Below are 20,360 nucleotides of genomic sequence, written 5' to 3'. Positions count from 1 at the left end.
ATTCAGAAGCAAATGGTGGGGCCCAAAGGCTTCTGTGGGAAGGGGCAGCAGAGTGAGCAGTAGTGTAATGAACACGATTTCTAGTGCTTTCCCCAACTTCAGCCTCTGGGGTCTGCCAAGCAATGTACTGAAGGTTTCGCACGTTCATGTCCTGCGGGCCAAGTGTGCACAGCAAATAGAAAACGCAGGGAGAGCAGTATTGCTCTGTTGCCGTATTAGGGCCGGATTGAAGCCATCTGCTGGTGCAGGCTTGGCAAGCAGCAGCGTTCGGTCCGCTGGTAGTGTGACGGCAGCTCTTCTTCCAGGCCGCCCCGTGGAGTTGGCCCGCTGGTGTGGGTAAGGCCCCTGTAGCAGCGCCTTGCCCTGCTCGATGCCCACGCCATCAGAGGGCGAGCATTAGAATCCTATTATATGCTCAAGACCCCGGTGGCTCTGTAAGGGCCCAAAGGCTCGTCTCACTGGCTGACAGATTTTCCCTGGCTGCCTATGTAGCCCAGGCCCAGCAACTTCTCCCCCAAAGCTTGGTGTGTACTGCCTTTAGTAGACGTTATTATGCCAGGGTTTAAAGAAAACAAAAACAGTCCGGTGTGGATTTATTTATTGCCAGGGTCTCTTATCCACAATTAGACCAGCTTAAGAAGAAAGTGGATTCAGAACTTGGTAGATGGTGATCAGCAGAAAGACTCACATCATAAGGGGAGCAGCTGACTGCCTCTCCCTGCTCATAGGTGCTCTGGGGGGGGCAGCCCCCTTGGCTGCTGTGGGTAGAGGAATGACCGCAGCCTGAGCTCCCCACTGGGCCCCAAGAGCCTTGGAATCAGAGGGGGACAAAACTACCGACAGAAGGAAATTTAGAGTTCATCTAGTCCAATACACCGATTTAGCAAAATGGGGGTGAGGGAAATGACTTGCCAGGGGTGAAGCAGTAACTCAGTGACTGAGCCTGGCCTGGAACCCAGGCCTCCAGACCCCCAGGAGGTGCCCTCTTCCTTAGGAACTCTCCTAGGAGACTGAACAACTTGGTGGGGGGCGCTCCCCACTGAGTGCTTCCTCCGATGCAGAAAAACTTTTCCACACGAAGTGCAGACCTTAATGACTGGCGATCATTTAAAGGGATTATCTATTCTGCAACACAAAGGACATAAGAGCAAAATGGGAGTCAGGGCTGAGTGTATAATTAGTACAGATTGTTGGGTCTAACCCACTGGGTGTAGTTAAACTGATTACAAATAGAAACAGATTTTTGGATTTAGCGTGAAAATTTCCTTGCTGGCCCAAAAGGTTCTCACTGACGTTCAGCTGAAAGACAAAAGCCGATTTATGTGTGTTTTACAACATGTACCTAACCAAACAAAGATATATTCTGGAAAATCACTGATAAACATAAAAATATGAGTGATTTAAGGGTATGGTTTGTGGTTATTCCCATAAGGCATCTGGTTCGTAGCAAAATGAGAAGGTTTTGGTTTGGTGTGGATTTAGCTTCTTCATAGGTTTTTAAATTTTCTTTTAATATTTGCTACTGGCTGATCCCCAGATACTGTTCCCACAGGCTTCTTGTTTTTCCCCAAGACAACATGTCTGACAAGTCTCTCCCGCCCACTTAGGGCTGTCCTCCAAACTGTTAACACTGATTTCTGAAAAACACAAAACAGATTATGTGGATTCCTTATTTAAAAACCTTGCAGTGGCTCCCTATTGCCCACAGGAGAAAGTCTTAGCATTCCTAATCCACCATGATTTGGCCCTTACTTACTTGTCCTTCCTGCCCTACCTTTTATCACCCACCAGGCAACACACACACACACACACACACACACACACACACACACACACACACACGCCACAACGATGTGAACTCTACATTCCTTCCCTCCGTAGAGGCTACTTGCTCCTACTGAGTATGCCCTATCGACATTGGCAGATATTAATGATTTTTCTCAAGCTGAACCCTCTGCCTGAAATGCATAACCATCTCATTCAGCCCTGCTATATAGTTCCACCCATCCTTCATGGTGCAGGTTATGGCCCAATTGTCCCAAGAAGCCTTCCCAGAACCTTCTTTTATTTGGAATTTTTCTCTCTCCCTTCTGTCACCCTGGTGTTTCACTTGTGCCTTTATCCGAACCCTTTCTGCTTTCTGCCAACTGTCTCGTTGGTTTGTCTATTGGTGTGTTTTCCTTACCAGACTGTGGGATTCTTGAAGGCAGACACTAAGTCTTTCTCCAAGCTTCTAGCTCAATGCTTGGGCCATAGTAGACTACTGTTAAGTTTTTTGAATTAAATTGGATTATATTTCTCCCGTCCAGGAATGTCCATAGTTACCTTTAACCAAAACCCCAGTTCCTCTGTGTCCCATAGTGCTTCCTTGTCATGCTAAGCTGTCCCCTTCATCTCTAATCTCCGTGATGGTGGCCCAGGCCCAGAGTGTGTCTTTGCTGGAACTCCCATCAGTATCAGCCACAGGAACCCAGCTATAGGGTTGGGTGATAAAACTTTGCTGCTGCTGAGTGGGAAGCCTTGGGAAACCTGTAGCCGCAGCGTACGAAGCACTAGAAGGTATTCTTCTGAATATTCCTTGGGTCTTTTGGAGGTAGAAGACTTGGCCCAGCTTTGTGCCAGCGGTGCATGATGGCCTTGGCCATCATTGCTGATTGCTTCAGGTAAACAGAACTGATATAATGCCCATTTGGGGTCCCCAAACCTAGAGCTCTTTTCAGTATTTCACAAAGCTTAATAAAGCTACTTAATCAAGTTTGTGATCAGTTCTATGTGGAAACACTGACTTCTCTCATGTTTTTTTTTTTTACATCTTTATTGGAGTGTAATTGCTTTACAATAGAGTGTTAGTTTCTGCTTTATAACACAGTGAATCAGTTATACATATGTTCCCATCTCTCTTCCCTCTTGCGTCTCCCTCCCTCCCACCCTCCCTATCCCACCCCTCCAGGCGGTCACAAAGCACCGAGCTGATTTCCCTGTGCTATGCGGCTGCTTCCCACTAGCTATCTACCTTACATTTGGTAGTATATATATGGCCATGCCTCTCTCTCGCTTTGTCACAGCTTACCCTTCCCCCCTCCGCATATCCTCAAGTCTGTTCTCTAGTAGGTCTGTGTCTTTATTCCTGTCTTACCCCTAGGTTCTTCATGACACTTTTTCCCTTAAATTCCATATATATGTGTTAGCATACGGTATTTGTTTTTCTCTTTCTGACTTACTTCACTCTGTATGACAGACTCTAGGTCTATCCACCTCATTACAAATAGCTCAATTTCGTTTCTTTTTATGGCTGAGTAATATTCCATTGTATATATGTGCCACATCTTCTTTATCCATTCATCTGATGATGGACAATTAGGTTGTTTCCATCTCCGGGCGATTGTAAATAGAGCTGCAATGAATATTTTGGTACATGACTCTTTTTGAATTACGGTTTTCTCAGGATATATGCCCAGTAGTGGGATTGCTGGGTCATATGGTAGTTCTATTTGTAGTTTTTTAAGGAACCTCCATACTGTTCTCCATAGTGGCTGTACCAATTCACATTCTCACCAGCAGTGCAAGAGTGTTCCCTTTTCTCCACACCCTCTCCAGCATTTATTGTTTCTAGATTTTTTGATGATGGCCATTCTGACTGGTGTGAGATGATATCTCATCGTAGTCTTGATTTGCACTTCTCTAATGATTAATGATGTTGAGCATTCTTTCATGTGTTTGTTGGCAGTCTGTATATCTTCTTTGGAGAAATGTCTATTTAGGTCTTCTGCCCATTTTTGAATTGGGTTGTTTTTTTGTTATTGAGCTGCTTGTAAATTTTGGAGATTATTCCTTTGTCAGTGGCTTCATTTGCAAATATTTTCGCCCATTCTGAGGGCTGTCTTTTGGTCTTGTTTATGGTTTCCTTTGCTGTGCAAAAGCTTTGCAGTTTCATTAGGTCCCATTTGTTTATTTTTGGTTTTATTTCCATTTCTCTAGGAGGTGGGTCAAAAAGGATCTTGCTGTGATTTATGTCATACAGTGTTCTGCCTATGTTCTCCTCTAAGAGTTTGATAGTCTCTGGCCTTACATTTAGGTCTTTAATCCATTTTGAGTTTATTTTTGTGTATGATGTTAGGGAGTGATCTAATCTCATACTTTTATGTGTACCTGTCCAGTTTTCCCAGCACCACTTATTGAAGAGGCTGTCCTTTCTCCACTGTACATTCCTGCCTCCTTTATCAAAGACAAGGTGACCATATGTGCGTGGGTTTATCTCTGGGCTTTCTATCCTGTTCCATTGATCTTTCTGTTTTTGTGCCAGTACCATACTGTCTTGGTTACCGTAGCTTTGTAGTATAGTCTGAAGTCAGGGAGCCTGTTTCCTCCAGCTCCGTTGTTCGTTCTCAAGATTGCTTTGGCGATTCAGGGTCTTTTCAGTTTCCATACAAATTGTGAAATTTTTTGTTCCAGTTCTGTGAAAAATGCCAGTGGTAGTTTGATAGGGATTGCATTGAATCTGTAGATTGCTTTGGGTAGTAGAGTCATTTTCACAATGTTGATTCTTCCAATCCAAGAACATGGTATATCTCTCCATCTCTTTGTATCATCTTTAATTTCTTTCATCAGTGTCTTATAATTTTCTGCATACAGGTCTTTTGTCTCCTTAGGGAGGTTTATTCCTAGATATTTTTTTTTTGCAATGGTAAATGGGAGTTTTCTCTTGATTTTACTTTCAGCTTTTTCATCATTAGTGTATAGGAATGCCAGAGATTTCTGTGCATTAATTTTGTATCCTGCTACCTTACCAAATTCATTGATTAGCTCTAGTAGTTTTCTGGTAGCACCTTTAGGATTCTCTATGTAGAGTATCATGTCATCTGCAAACAGTGACAGCTTTACTTCTTTTCCAATTTGGATTCCTTTTATTTCCTATTCTTCTCTGATTGCTGTGGCTAAAGCTTCCAGAACTATGTTGAATAATAGTGGTGAGAGTGGGCAACCTTGTCTTGTTCCTGATCTTAGTGGAAATGCTTTGTTTTTCACCACTGAGGACGATGTTGGCTGGGGTTTGTCATATATGGCCTTTATTATGTTGAGGAAAGTTCCCTCTATGCCTACTTTCTGCAGGGTTTTTATCATAAATGGGTGTTGAATTTTGTCGAAAGCTTTCTCGGCATCTATTGAGATGATCCTATGATTTTTCTCCTTCAGTTTGTTAATACGGTTTATCACGTTGATTGATTTGCATATATTGAAGAATCCTTGCATTCCTGGAATAAACCCCACTTGATCATGGGGTATGATCCTTTAAATGTGCTGTTGGATTCTGTTTGCTAGTATTTTGTTGAGGATTTTTGCGTCTATGTTCATCAGTGATATTGGCCTGTAGTTTTCTTTCTTTATGACATCCTTGTCTGGTTTTGGTATCAAGGTGATGGTGGCCTCGTCGAATCAATTTGGGAGTGTTCCTCCCTCTGCTATATTTTGGAAGAGTTTGAGAAGGATAGGTGATAGCTCTTCTCTAAATGTTTGACAGAATTCGCCTGTGAAGCCATCTGGTCCTGTGCTTTTGTTTGTTGGAAAATTTTTAATGAGAGTTTCAATTTCAGTGCTTGTGATTGGTCTGTTTGTATTTTCTATTTCTTCCTGATTCAGTCTTGGCAGGTTGTGCATTTCTAAGAATTTGTCCATTTTGTTGGCATAGAGTTGCTTGTAGTAATCTCTCATGATCTTTTGTACTTCTGTAGTGTCAGTTGTTAGTTCCTCTTTTTCATTTCTAATTCTATTGATTTGAGTCTTCTCCCTTTTTCCTTGATGAGTGGCTAATGGTTTATGTATTTTGTTTAACTTCTCAAAGAACCAGCTTTTAGTTTTATTGATCTTTGCTATTGTTTCCTTCATTTCTTTTTCATTTATTTCTGATCTGATCTTTATGATTTCTTTCCTTCTGCTAACTTTGGGGTTTTTTTGTTCTTCTTTCTTTAATTGCTTAAGGTGCAAGGTTAGGTTGTTTATTCGAAATGTTTCCTGTTTCTTAACATGGGTTTGTATTGCTATAAACTTCCGTCTTAGAACTGCTTTTGCTGCATCCCATAGGTTTTGGGTGGTCGTGTCTCCATTGTCATTTGTTTCTAGGTATTTTTTATTTCCTCTTTGATTTCTTCAGTGATCACTTCGTTATTAAGTTGTGTATTGTTTAGCCTCCATTTGTTTGTATTTTTTACAGATCTTTTCCTGTAATTGATATCTAGTCTCATAGTGTTGTGGTCGGAAAAGATACTTGATACAATTTCAATTTTCTTAAATTTACCAAGGCTTGATTTGTGACCCAAGATATGATCTGTCCTGGAGAATGTTCCATGAGCACTTGAGAAAAATGTGTATTCTGTTGTTTTTGGATGGAATGTCCTATAAATATCAATTAAGTCCATCTTGTTTAATGTATCATTTAAAGCTTGTGTTTCCTTATTTATTTTCATTTTGGATGATCTGTCCATTGGTGAAAGTGGGGTGTTAAAGTCCCCTACTATGAATGTGTCGAATTCCCCTTTTATGACTGCTAGTATTTGCCTTATGTACTGAGGTGCTCCTATGTTGGGTGCATAAATATTTACAATTGTTATGTCTTCTTGGATCGATCCCTTGATCATTATGTAGTGTCCGTCTTTGTCTCTTCTAATATTCTTTATTTTAAAGTCTATTTTATCTGATGTGAGGTGAGAATTGCTACTCCAGCTTTCTTTTGGTTTCCATTTGCATGGAGTATCTTTTTCCATCCCCTTACTTTCAGTCTGTGTCTCTAGGTCTGAAGTGGGTCTCTTGTAGACAGCATATATATGGGTCTTGTTTTTGTATCCAGTCAGCCAATCTGTGTCTTTTGGTGGGAGCATTTAGTCCATTTACATTTAAGGTAATTATCGATATGTATGTTCCTATTCCCATTTTCTAAATTGTTTTGGGTTCGTTATTGTAGGTCTTTTCCTTCTCTTGTGTTTCTTGCCTAGAGAAGTTCCTTTAGCATTTGTTGTAGGGCTGGTTTGGTGGTGCTGAACTCTCTCAGCTTTTGCTTGTCTGTAAAGGTTTTAAGTTCTGCATCAAATCTGAATGAGATCCTTGCTGGGTAATCTTGGTTGCAGGTTTTTCTCCTTCATCACTTTAAATGTCCTGCCACTCCCTTCTGGCTTGCAGAGTTTCTGCTGAAAGATCAGCTGTTAACCTTATGGGGATTCCCTTGTGTGTTATTCATTGTTTTCCCCTTGCTGCTTTTAATATGTTTTCTTTGTATTTAGTTTTTGACAGTTTGATTAATATGTGTCTTGTCGTATTTCTCCTTGGATTTATCCTGTATGGGACTCTCTGTGCTTCCTGGACTTGATTAACAATTTCCTTTCCCATATTAGGGAAGTTTTCGACTATAATCTCTTCCAATATTTTCTCAGTCCCTTTCTTTTTCTCTTCTTCTTCTGGGACCCCTATAATTCGAATGTTGGTGTGTTCATTGTTGTCCCAGAGGTCTCTGAGACTGTCCTGAAGTCTCTTCATTCTTTTTTCTTTATTCTGTTCTGCAGTAGTTATTTCCAGTATTTTATCTTCCAGGTCACTTATCCGTCCTTCTGCCTCAGTTATTCTGCTATTGTTTCCTTGTAGAGAATTTTTAATTTCAGTTACTGTTTTGTTCATCATTGTTTGTTTGCCCTTTAGTTCTTCTGGGTCCTTGTTAAACATTTCTTGTATTTTCTCCATTCTATTTCCAAGATTTTTGATCATCTTTACTATCATTACTCTGAATTCTTTTTCAGGGCAACTGCCTATTTCCCCTTCATTTGTTTGGTCTGGTGGCTTTTTGCCTTGCTCCTTTATCTGCTGTGTGTTTCTCTGTCTTCTCATTTTGCTTAACTTACTTTGGGGTCTCCTTTTTGCACGCTGAAGGTTCGTAGTTCCCGTTGTTTTTGGTGTCTGCCCCCAGCGTATAAGGCTGGTTCAGTGGGTTGTGTAAGCTTCCTGGTGGAGGGGACTGGCGCCTGTGTTCTGGTGGATGAGGCTGGATCTTGTCTTTCTGGTGGGCAGGACCGTATCCGGCCGTGTGTTTCTGGGTGTCTCTGACCTTATTATGATTTCAGGCTGCTGCCCTGTTAATGGGTGGGGTTGTGTTCCTGTCTTGCTACTTGTTTGGCATGGGGTGTCTAGCACTGGAGCATGTTGGTTATTGAGTGGAGCTGGGTATTAGCATTGAGACGGAGATACCTGGGAGAGCTCTTGCCAATTGGGTGCTAGTGTTGAAATGGAGATCTCTGGGAGATTTTCGCCATTTGATGTTATGTGGAGCTGGGAGGTCTCTTGTTGACCAGTGTCCTGAAGTCGGCTCTCCCACCTCAGAGGCACAGCACTGACTCCTGGCTGCAGGACCAAGAGCCTTTCATCCACACGGCTCAGTATAAAAGGGAGAAAAAGTAGAAAGAAAGAATTAGTAGAAGAAGAAGAAAGGAAGGAAGAAAAGGAAAGGAAGAAAGGAGGGAGGGAGGGACGGAGGGAGGAAGGAAGGAAAAGAGAAAGAGAAGTAAAATAAAAGAAATTAAAGAATAATTATTAAGAAAAAAAATTTAAAAATAAAACGGATGGACAGAACCCTAGGACAAATGGTGGAAGCAAAGCTATACAGACAAGATCTCATGCTGAAGCATACACATACACACTCACAAAAAGAGGAAAAGGGGAAAAATCATAAATCTTGCTCTCGAAGTCCACCTCCTCAATTTAGGATGATTCGTTTTCTATTCAGGTATTCCACAGATGCAGGGTGCATCAAGTTGATTGTGGAGCTTTAATCCGCTGCTCCTGAGGCTGCTGGGAGAGATTTCTCTTCCTCTTCTTTGTTCTCACAGCTCCCAGGGGCTCAGCTTTGGATTTGGCCCCGCCTCTCATGTAGGTCCCTGGAGGGCGTCTGTTCTTCGCTCAGACAGGACGGAGTTAAAGGAGCCGCTGATTCGGGGGCTCTGGCTCACTCAGGCCGGGGGGGAGGGAGGGGCACGGAGTGCGGGGCGGGCCTGCGGCGGCAGAGGCCGGCGTGACGTTGCACCAGCCTGAGGCGCGCCGTGCGTTCTCCCGGGGAAGTTGTCCCTGGATCCCGGGACCCTGCCAGTGGCGGGCTGCACAGGCTCCCGGAAGGGGAGGTGTGTAGAGTGACCTGCGCTCGCACACAGGCTTCTTGGTGGCGGCAGCAGCAGCCTTAGTGTCTCCTGCCCGTCTCTGGGGTCCACACTTTTAGCCGCGGCTCGCGCCCCTTTCTGGAGCTCCTTTAAGCAGCGCTCTTAATCCCCTCTCCTCGCGCACCAGGAAACAAAGAGGCAAGAGAAAGTCTCTTGCGTCTTCGGCAGCTCCAGACCTTTACCTCTCATATGTTTTTTTGATGTACAGTTGATTTATACTGTTGTTAGTTTCTGCTGTACAGCAAAGTGATTCAGTTATACACATATATACATTTTAAAATATTCTTTTCCATTATGGCATATCACAGCATATTGGATATAGTGCCCTGTGCTATACAGTAGACCTTATCGTTTATGCATTCTGTATATAAATAGTTTGCATCTGCTCACCCCAAACTCCCAATCCGTCCCTCCACTCATCCCCCTCGTCCTTGGCAACCACAAGTCTGTTCTCTGTCTGCAAGTCCGTTTCTGTTTTGTAGACAGGTTCATTTGTGTCATATTTTAGATTCCACACATATAAGTGATATCATTGGTATTTGTATTTCTCTTTGACTTATTTAGTATGATAATCTCTAGGTCCATCCATGTTGCTACAAACGGCATTACTTCATGTTTTTTAATTAAAAAAAATTTTTCGGGGCTTCCCTGGTGGCGCAGTGGTTGAGAGTCCGCCTGCCGATGCAGGGGACATGGGTTCGTGCCCCGGTCCAGGAAGATCCTACATGCTGCAGAGCAGCTGGGTCCGTGAGCCATGGCCGCCGAGCCTGTGTCCCCGGAGCCTGTGCTCCGCAATGGGAGAGGCCACAACAGTGACAGGCCCATATACTGCACAAAAAAAAAAAAAAAAAAAAAAAAAAATTTCTTGGAGTACAGTTGATTTACAACGTTGTGTTAGTTTCTGCTGTACACCAGAGGGAATCTGTTATACATATATATACTCTTTCTTAGAGTCTTTTGCCATATAGGCCATTACAGAGTACTGAGTAGAGGTTCCTATGCTATACAGCAGGTCCCTATTAGTTATCTATTTTATATATAGTAGTGTGTATATGTCAATCCCTATCTCCCAAGTTATCCCTCCCCCCTCTCACCCCCTGGTAACTATGTTTATTTTCTACATCTGTAACTCTGTTTCTGTTTTGCAGATAAGTTCATTTGTACCCTATTTTTTACATTCCACATATAAGCGATATCATACGATACTTGTCTTTCTCTGTCTGACTTAGTATGACAATCTGTAGGTCCATCCATGTTGCTGCAAATGGCATTATTTCATTCTTATTTATGGCTGAGTAATATTCGATTGTATATACGTACCACATCTTCTTTATCCATTCATCTGTCAGTGAACATTTAGGTTGCTTCCATGTCTTAGCTATTGTAAATAGTGCTGCAGTAAACATTGGGGTGCATGTATCTTTTTGAATTACGGTTTTCTCAGGGTATATGCCCAGTAGTGGGATGGCTGGGTCATATGCTAGTTCTATTTTTAGTTTTTTAAGGAACCTCCATCCTGTTCTCCATAGTGGCTGTACCAGTTTACATTCCCACCAACAATGTAGGAGGGTTCCCTTTTCTCCACACCCTCTCCAACATTTATTGTTTGTAGATTTTTTTGATGATGGCCATTTTGCCCGGTGTGAGGTGATACCTCATTGTAGTTTTAATTTGCATATTAGTGATGTTGAGCATCTTTTCATGGGCTTTTTAAGCATCTGTGTCGTCTTTGGAGAAATGTCCATTTAGATCTTCCACCTATTTTTTGATTGGGTTGTTTGTTTTTTTGGTGTTGAGTTGTATGAGCTGTTTGGATATCTGGGAAATTAAGCCCTTGTCCGTCACATCATTTGCAAATATTTTCTCCCAGTCTGTAGGTTGTCTTTTCGTTTTATTTCACGTGTTCTTTAGTTAGTTATCTTTGGCAGGATATTTTCCTTAATTTTTTTTTTTCAAGAAGGAACCCGTTACTAGTTACTGACTGCAGTATACTTGGTATATGTACAAAATTTTTCAGTTTGTTTATGATGAGTCAGCCCTGCATTCAAAGAACACCTGTGCCACTTACCAGCTGTGTAAATACAGGCAAAAGAAGTAACCTGAGCTTGAGCTTCCTCATCAGTAAAATGGGAATTATAATACCTACTTCACAACATTACTGAGAAGGTTCGATTACATGAGATCATGTATATAAAGGGCTTAGCACAGTGCCTGGCACACAGTGAGGACTCAATAATTGGTAGTCATTTTTATAATTTCAAAACATAGGTTCCAAGAGATAGACATAACAAAAGAGGTATTTGGTGGCAATAAGATGAGAAACTACTGGATCTAACATAACTGCTGGGTTTTCCACAACTGCTAGAGTAGACAAAACTGTGTAGTGTTCATGGGTTATTTGAAGAGCAAGGTAAATAGTGGAGGCGCTGAGTGGTCACATTAGTAGATGTTGCTTGCTTAATCCTGATGTTAGGCAAGGGGGATATCTGGAAAATGAATCTGAAGGCGCTGCTGAAAGTGCTCTCATTCAGGTCAGTCCGAAAAATCCTCCTCTTCATTTAAGTTGAGAAGTTGCCATGAGACTGAGACTCAAGGCTGGGCTTTCAACAGATCCAGCCATATGTGGTCTCGACTTTGGTGAAATCTGCTCGGGACCTAAGCCTGCACTATCCTTGCCGACTGACAGCTGACCTCGGCCTGCTCTGTGCGCGCTGCACCGTACCTTTCAGAGAAAGAGGTCTGATTTCCAAGTAGAGCATTGCTCTTTTTCTCTTTGATTTTCTTTGTATCTGTTTATTCTGGGGGGAGAGGGAATGGATATTAGTCTACTGATTCACTTTTCCCTCAGTAAGAGGGTTCCCTGGAAATTCTGATTTGCATTATTGTCATCAGCACTCACGAAGAAACACCTTCTCAGCTTCAGAAGAGCAAAATGTGGTCAGATTCATATATATTAAAAGTTAGGACATCATTTCCTTGTACGGCGATGAAAAATAAGTATAGTTAGTTAGTAACAAAATAGAAAAATTACTTGTATCAAATGTGATAAGCAAAGGACTCAATAAAATATATATTCAGATTAATAGGGAAAATATCAATACGCATTAGGTAAGAAGGCAAAGGATATGAACTGCTATTCATTGAGAACTAAAACACAGAAAAAGTTCACCTATACTAGTAATCAAATACACTCAAAGAAACTCTGAGATATCATCTTATACAGACTACAGTATCTTTTATTGGTTCCCTCATCATTGCTGGTGGCATTATAAACCGCACTAGCCTTTTGGAAAGTAGTGTTGCGGGCTGTAATCAGATCCTCTGGCTTTCATCACCTTGACCTTGCTGCCTGCTCTAAGGAATGCCAGCCTCACAGCAGCCGTGGTCCTGGGCCCTGCTCTGCACACATCCTGGACCAGCTGAGTCCTTACACTTTCTTCCTGTGACTTTCTTACTGTGTGTTTCATCCCCTGTAAGAGGAGCTCTTCCTTCCTCTTCCTGCCTTCCTTCTGCAGAATCCGCTTCCTCTGTGCCTGTTGCTATGCATCTCCGTGTCCCCAAGGGATCTTTCTGGCTCCATTGGCCACAGGACAGTTGGCTGCTGAGGTCGCTCACATCACATCACCTTCACAAGCTACTGAAATAGAAACAAACTTTGGTGACTGAGTCCAGAAAAGCCAAGGGAGTAGATTTGAACTCTAAATCTGGAAAAGCAAATCTAAGAGAAACTGAGCCCTGGGCTAGGACCAGCTGTCTTTAATTTCCTGACAAACCACTACCTACTTAGATTCACCCTCTGGGAGATTTCCGCGTTAGGCCAACCCCAACACCCCAATTTCTTTTCAGAATCATAAGCATATCTCATAAATGGTAGGCAGTCGAAGAAAGAGGACCCTTACACCCCATTAGCCTTTCCTTAGTCTTAAATTCTATGCGTTATATTGGGCTGGCCATAAAGTTCGGGTCTTTCCGCTTACAGAAAAACCCAAACGAACTTTTTGGCCAACCCAATATCCTGTGTGGGTGTGGGTATGTGTGTTAGGGGTGGGCAGTGAAAAGACCGTATAGATAAAAGAAATGTTTCTGAGAAAAATAAAACAACTTCCAATGGCAAACTACCCTATCATCAACGCTAAGGCAAGGCCTCCCAGGGGAAAATCTGAACGGGGTGCAGGGCCCAGGAAAGGTACCCTGGGAGGCTACCACATCCCCTCTCCCACCAACACACATACACACAAGGACACGCATGTAGTCACCCACGTGGCACCTTACGTTTGGATACCTGTGAGATGTGGTGAAAATGACCTTCAAGCATGGCCTTGCCAGGTGGGAGATGTGGAAAGGGCCAGTGTGCACTCTGGGCTGTGGGTGGAGCCAAAGGTGGGAGGGGAGCAGCCAGCTCTCTCCCTGTTGGTGGGATCTCTGGCAGGAGCACCACTAGCCATCTTCCTCGGGCGGGCCCCGCACACAACACCCCTGTCTTCTTCCCATCTCCTGGCGGCCTTACCTTCAACGACAGGAAGAAATCAAAGCTGGGGCATCCCAGCAGTGCAGACAAGCGCTTGGGCCGTGAAGAGTGCAAACCTGAGGCTGTTGGTAAGCCTGTATTGAAATTCTTTCCTTTCTTTCGGCAGAACTGGCTTATGATCTGGACGTGGACGATGCTCCTGGAAGCAAGCAACATGTGAATCAGAAGGACAATGAGATAGTTGCCTCTCACAGCCTCGGGAATGGCCCTTCCCCCCTGAAGATTCTCACCAGCTTGGCAATCTCCGTGGTGTGCTCTTTCCTCCTGGTGCACTGACTGCCAAGGTCACCGCACACGTGCTGCCCTTCAGCACCCTGTGGTCTCCCTCTATAAAGGGAACCACCTTTTTCTTTTTTTCTATTTTTTTATCTTATATACCTCCTCCAGCCATTAAGTAGAAGACTAACCATGAGTTACGTTTTCGAAAATCAAATGGTATCTTTATGAGGACGGTAAATTTTAGTGGTAGTATAGATTGTCCTTTTGCAATGAAAAAAAAATCAAATCGTGCCAAATTATTTTCCTATGTTTGGCTGCTAGAACATGGTTACCATGTCTTTCTCTCTGTCTTTCCCTTTGCATGGATTTCTTTGGGAAAAAAATAAATGCTCAAATAAAAATGTGTTGGGTTTTTTTTTTTGTTTTTTGCGGTACGCAGGCCTCTCCCTGTTGTGGCCTCTCTCGCTGTGGAGCACAGGCTCCTGACACGCAGGCTCAGCAGCCATGGCTCACGGGCCCAGCCGCTCCGCAGCATGTGGGATCTTCCCGGATCGGGGCACGAACCCGTGTCCCCTGCATCGGCAGGCGGACTCTCAACCCCTGCGCCACCAGGGAAGCCCAGCATTGGGTCTTTTTTTGTCAGCCCACGTACGTGGTGACCATGCAATGCTTTCCCCCTCCTCACCTGGCTTTCTACTCAGTATAAGAACATCCCCCTCCCTCCCCGCCTACCTTTTGGGTGAGTATCAGCCTTGGCTCCAAGCTCCAGTCAAAGCCAGTCCATCCCAACACACACCCAATCCATAATCTCCATTTACAAACGAGGTAGAGTATCTGGCCTATGAAACTAAAGGCATCTCAGAAAAGTGCCCCGTCTCTCTGCAAATTTCACTTCGCTGAAAACGTTTTGCCCAAGTAGAAATCCTCTGTATGGATCATGTACACAATTAATATCCTTCCTTCCCCCGACCCAGAGAGGGGAGCCCCAATAGTGCAGAGTAATTCCCCAAGCTTCTTTGCTCCCCGTCTCCCTTCTCCAGGGGCTGCCACGTGGCAGGGCCGGCAGTTGCCCTGGGTCAGGTTGCAGAGGTTGTCACCGGGAAACCCAGGATTTATAGGAAGCAACACGGCTCTTGGCCTCAGACGGGCTCCTTCAACAGTCGTTTGTTCCACAACTAGGCCTTGCGTACCTGTTGGCTGTCAGGCACTGTACCAGCTGCTGGAGATGATACAAAACTAAACAGATTGGATCCCTGCTCTCACGGAGCTGAAGGTCTGACACCAACACTAATTCCAACATCGGCAGCTGATGCTGCTCTTTGAACGTCCCGCTGCCAAAGAACCTCAGGAACGACCGACTTGCCACTGTTTCCAATGCCTGGCTTATTGCCCACTTGCCAGGTCGGGTCACCAGAAACGCTGTTGACTCTAATGAGTGGGAACTCAACTCCCACCTGAGGGCAAAGAGGGGCAAAGCTGGAGGAGGAGGAGAGAGAAGGGGCTGAGGCACAGGGCCAGAGTATGAGTCAAGGTCAAGGAAGGACTGGAATGTCCCCTTTGATACTGGGAGGCAGGCCCAGCCAGGTGCTCCCGTTTCTGCCCAGTGGCAGGAGGTGGCAGGAGGTGAGCCTGTGGGAAGCAGGCAGGGGAGTTTCCTATAACTTATCTTTTCCCCTCCGGCTGTCTCCAACACACTTTCATCAGAGTCTCCCGCAGAGCACAAGTTCCCGATAGCCATTTTCATCCTTTGCAGAAACTTTTGCAAATGCCAATTAGAAATGTTTGGTTAAGTGTTGCCTTCAGTTGGTTTTGTTGAAGTCGAGGCTACGATCGGTGGTATTTGTTAATATGCTTTCAATGATTTATAGCAGTTGGTAAGACTTGAACTGGCATTATCTTCGTCTTTTAAGCATCATTATTTCTGTATTTGAATGGGATTTGTGAGAATCTTTGTTCTTTGATTCATGAGACCTAAATACGGCAAAGGCTTTTTCCTTGGACTCAAGTGTGCCAGGCTACCACCACCAGATCAGAAGAAGTCTCGAAAGCCTCGTTACCGCCTAATCGTCGTCCCTGTCGCTCTACAGAAAGGTTTTTATTTAATGGGGCCAAAATAATGTGTGACCCTGAGATCACGTTTTATGCCTGCAAGCAGAAGGGCACTGTCTTAAAGTCCATTTCTCCTTTCTGGGAGATGAAGGGGACTGTTTCTACACATCCTTCTCATTCACTTCCCCTCTTCGGTTTCCCTCTTGTAAAGTGGAGAATCAGGTCAAGGTGTCTAGTTTCTTCGTTGCTCTCATTTTGTGGCACCACTGGCCCCAAAAGGAAGTAAGTGCCAGTCCCTCTGCCCAGCACTGGTGTTATGCGTGTTCTGTTCCCACGTGCCTCTCAGGGCGTCACCAGCCGAAGGTCCTATTTGACATACTTCAGTTCCCGGAACGTGACCCAAGCCAGCCAGCGTTTCTGCGGTCTTGGTATACTGCCAGCTACGGTCCATGCAGGCTGAGTGATGCGGGGCAGAAGACTCTATAATGTCCAAGGCCTGCTGGCTTCAGTTGAATGGTTAGAATTAAAATGGATAACCGTTCACACTTACAAAACATGGAAAATCCACCATCTCCAATTGACATTTTACTTTTCCTCAATGGCCTTTGTCTTTTAGCATTTTATCCATGCCTCTTCCTATCCCTCTATATTTATTCTTCTAGTTCGGAATCTAGTTTCACAGCTAGTTGCTGGTGGCTTTTCACCTCTGAAGTGTTTATCCTACCCTTTGATTTAAACGTCCTACATGAATTTTGTTAAGATGACTATTGTCCTTAGAATAGGCCTGGCAATTGGGAAGTTGCCCCATCTTGTGAGTTTCCAGGCCCCTTTCTCGTTGGAGCCACGTGTGAACTTCCACCAGCTCAACTCTGGTATTTGAACAAGGTTAAATCGTAGAACAACATACTGAATCCCTAGGCTGAAAAGGACCCACTAATTCATCCCACAATCAGTGTTGGATTAGTGCCTAAGGCTGGGCCCTCACTAGGTTGCAAAACAGTTTATTTGGTTGCTGGATACCTACAATTTTTAGAAAGTTTGTTTTTTTCAAAAGCAATATATACAGGTAATAAAAATCTAATAGTACATCATCACATACAGTTTAAAAGATGACATTTATCCCATCATTCCATACCCCGTAGTTATTATTAAATATTTGATTGAAATCCTTCCAGTCATTTTTCTCTCTCTTTAGGTGCATATTCACACACATATGATACTGAATGTATAATTCTATAATATGAATGAATCTTTGGTAGGTTGAGCCTAAATCTGCCTTCCTATAATTTCCACCCATTGGTCTTGGCTCTTCCATAAAGACCAACATGAGATTAAGATGATACCACTTTTGGGACTTCCCTGGTGGCACAGTGGTTAAGAATCTGCCTGCCAATGCAAGGGACATGGGTTCGATCCCTGGTCTGGGAAGATCCCACATGCCATGGAGCAACTAAGCCTGTGTGCCACAACTACTGAGCCTGCACTCAAGCCCGCGAGCCACAAGTACTGAAGCCAGCATGCCACAACTACTGAAGCCCATGCACTCTAGGGGCCTGTGCTCTGCAATAAGAGAAGCCACCGCAATGAGAAGCCTGAGCACCGCAATGAAGAGTAGCCCCCCAGGGCTCCCCTGGTGGCGCAGTGGTTGAGAGTCCGCCTGCCGATGCAGGGGACACGGGTTCGTGCCCCGGTCCGGGAGGATCCCACATGCCACGGAGCAGCTGGGCCCGTGGGCCGTGGCCGCTGGGCCTGCGCGTCTGGAGCCTGTGCTCCACAACGGGAGAGGCCACGGCAATGAGAGGCCCGCGTACCGCAAAAAAAAAAAAAAAAAAGAGTAGCTCCCACTGGCCGCAACTAGAGAAAGCCCGTGCGCAGCAACGAAGACCCAATGCAACCAAAAAAAAAAAAAAAAATACCACTTTTTGCACAGCTGTCCTTCAGCAATAATTTTCAGTCACTGACTCTTGCCTCTCCTGGGTTGGTTTTCTCAGCTCCTTCAGCCCTGTTCCACGCTCCAGTGGGTCAGTGGTCCTCTTATGCTGTCATGCCCATAGCTGAGCTCATGGTGCCCCTGCACCGGCGCAGAACGGAGCATGGGTGATTACGTTCCCACAGAGCCCAAGACCTCCACCAGACAGCAGGCCAAGAATGCAGACACTTAGAAGCCACGTCACACCCTTCATGAACGATGAGCTTGTGGCCAACTGAAACCCTCACGTGTTTTTGCCAGAATGGCTGCCAAGCCAGGTCTCTTCCATCCCATACTCGTGTAACTGATTTCTTTAAACTAAATTCCAAGGGCTTTTGATTTTACTTGTCTAGACGTTGGGCCAGGCAGTATACACTGTGTGTGGGGGGGGGGGGTAGTGTGAGTGTGTGTGTGAACAGGGGTGAGAAATTTTTTTCTTGCCAAGGCCACACATTTTGGAAGTCCTCCTTTGGAATTGCTGTTGAGCCAGTTTATGTACATACAAGAAAATCAACCTCATTTCTTTAGAGTCAAACCTTGTTTGGAACCCAAAATGATGTTCTTCAGCTTGATCAACCACCTCATTCACTAGATTTGCTGCCAAGTAGTTTTTAGCTGTCTCCCAAAATCAAATTTACCTTCAAGAAACAAAGGCCCCCCGAGAAGATTCCAAAGACTATGCTATGGGATATGGAGAGTTTTTTCCCCCAAAAAATGTTCTACAATATTTGAGGACACTGTACATCTTGGAAGGACACAGCATCGGTTTGAATATAGAAGGTCTGCTAGGTTTGCCAAGAGACCAGCAAAATAAGCTCATTGCTTTTTATTCATTTTTATATGTTTAGAAATAAATATATTGACTCTGAACGTTTCACATTAAAAATAGATGGGGGCTTCCCTGGTGGCGCAGTGGTTGAGAGTCTGCCTGCCGGTGCAGGGGATGTGGGTTCGTGCCCCGGTCCAGGAGGATCCCACATGCCGCGGAGCGGCTGGGCCCGTGAGCCATGGCCGCTGAGCCTGCGCCTCCAGAGCCTGTGCTCTGCAGTGGGAGAGGCCACAACAGTGAGAGGCCCGCGTACCGCAAAAAAAAAAAAAATGGAAGAGAGCAAGATGGTGGAGTAGGAGGACACAATTCACCTCCCCCCAAAAAACACATCAATAATACATCTACATTTAGAGTGATTCTCACTGAAAACTAATGAGACTGACACAGAGGCTCTTCTACAACAAAGGCTATAAGAAAGATCCACACAGAATCAGGTAGGAAGGGAAGAGAAGTGATCAGGTTGGGACCTATGCCCCTAGGAGGGGACACAGAATGGGGAGGGAGGTTACAAGGGCAGAGATCCTCCCTGGGGAGTGAGCAGTTCCAGCCACATATTAGGTGCCCAAGCCCTGGGGTCCAGCATCAGGAAGAAGAGTCCCCTTAGCTGGTTAGAAAACCAGTGGGACTAACAGAAGGGCTGTAAGAAACCTAGATCCTGCTAGTGAAGAGCACACACCCACTTGCTTACTCCTGAAACAAGGCAGAAAAAAAGAGTGAAAGTGCACGAGATCCTGGCTGGTTTCCCACGACAACTCCAGTGAGCACCCCAGCCTGAGCCAAGCGGTCACTATGCCCACTTGCTTCACAATGCAGCTCCACACTAGGGCAAAGTCTGCCATGAGAGGAGTGATCAATTATGAGGGACTGTGCCAACCCAGATGCAGAACAGCATCTGAACAGGGTGGGAGCAGCCATCACTAGTGCTTACAGAGGCAGCGCATCAGAAGTGTCCCAGACTCTGACTGGCCAGGCAGCACAGCCCACACCCAGACCCACACCATGCACCCGCACCTGCCCCTCTTCTTCCAGCATTGTGGTGCTGGGAGTAGGGAGAGCACACACTTAGAAGGAATGGAGCCAGCTCGGACTCAAACTTCAGGGCTTCTGCTCCAGCAACTTGGGACCTGACCCACACCCCCCTGGTAGGTTGTTGGCCACTAAGCAAAGAAGTCCCAGATCATAGCTGGCTCTGGTTCTAGCCCCTCCATCTCCAGCTCCACCTCTCATCAAAGTAATAGCTGCCAGCACACCCTGGGTAAAGACATAACTTGTGCTCATGTCAGATCCAGCTCCTCCACCAAAGCCTCTGGGCACACGCAGACTGCATAGAGACACTCCCACACAAGGACACACCTTTGAGACCACAACAGGTAACTCTTTCATTATGTCTAATTTTATAAAGACAGAGAAAGTTAAGCAAAATAAAAAGCAGAGAAATTTGTTTCCATTGACAAAACAAGAGAAAAACCCCTGAAAAAAGAACTAATGAAACAAAAGTTAATAACCTACTAGATAAAGAGTTCAAAACATGAGTCATAAGCATGCTAACTGAATTAGGGAAAAGAATAGATGAACACA

The 20,360-nt window shown here is 44.6% G+C and overlaps 1 protein-coding gene across 2 annotated transcripts in view; it reads left to right on the top strand.

Moving 5' to 3' along the window:
- Positions 1-14,336, top strand: part of GPC3 (glypican 3) — a 448,983-nt gene extending 434,647 nt beyond the window's left edge. Inside the window, exons 8-9 of one of the 2 annotated variants that reach the window (XM_032620671.1) lie at positions 11,799-11,925; positions 13,823-14,336. In XM_032620671.1, the coding sequence (XP_032476562.1) occupies positions 11,799-11,878 (80 nt within the window). In that variant the 3' untranslated portion in view covers positions 11,879-11,925; positions 13,823-14,336. The remainder of the gene's footprint in view (positions 1-11,798; positions 11,926-13,822) is intronic. The other variant, XM_032620670.1, reaches the window with a different exon arrangement.
- Positions 14,337-20,360: the final 6,024 nt, after the last annotated feature.

The sequence above is a fragment of the Phocoena sinus genome, chromosome X (genome assembly GCF_008692025.1).
Source record: "Phocoena sinus isolate mPhoSin1 chromosome X, mPhoSin1.pri, whole genome shotgun sequence".
NCBI classification, from domain to species: Eukaryota; Metazoa; Chordata; class Mammalia; order Artiodactyla; family Phocoenidae; genus Phocoena; species Phocoena sinus.
Note: the sequence above shows the minus strand (reverse complement) of the source record. Positions and strands in the feature narration are given on the sequence as shown.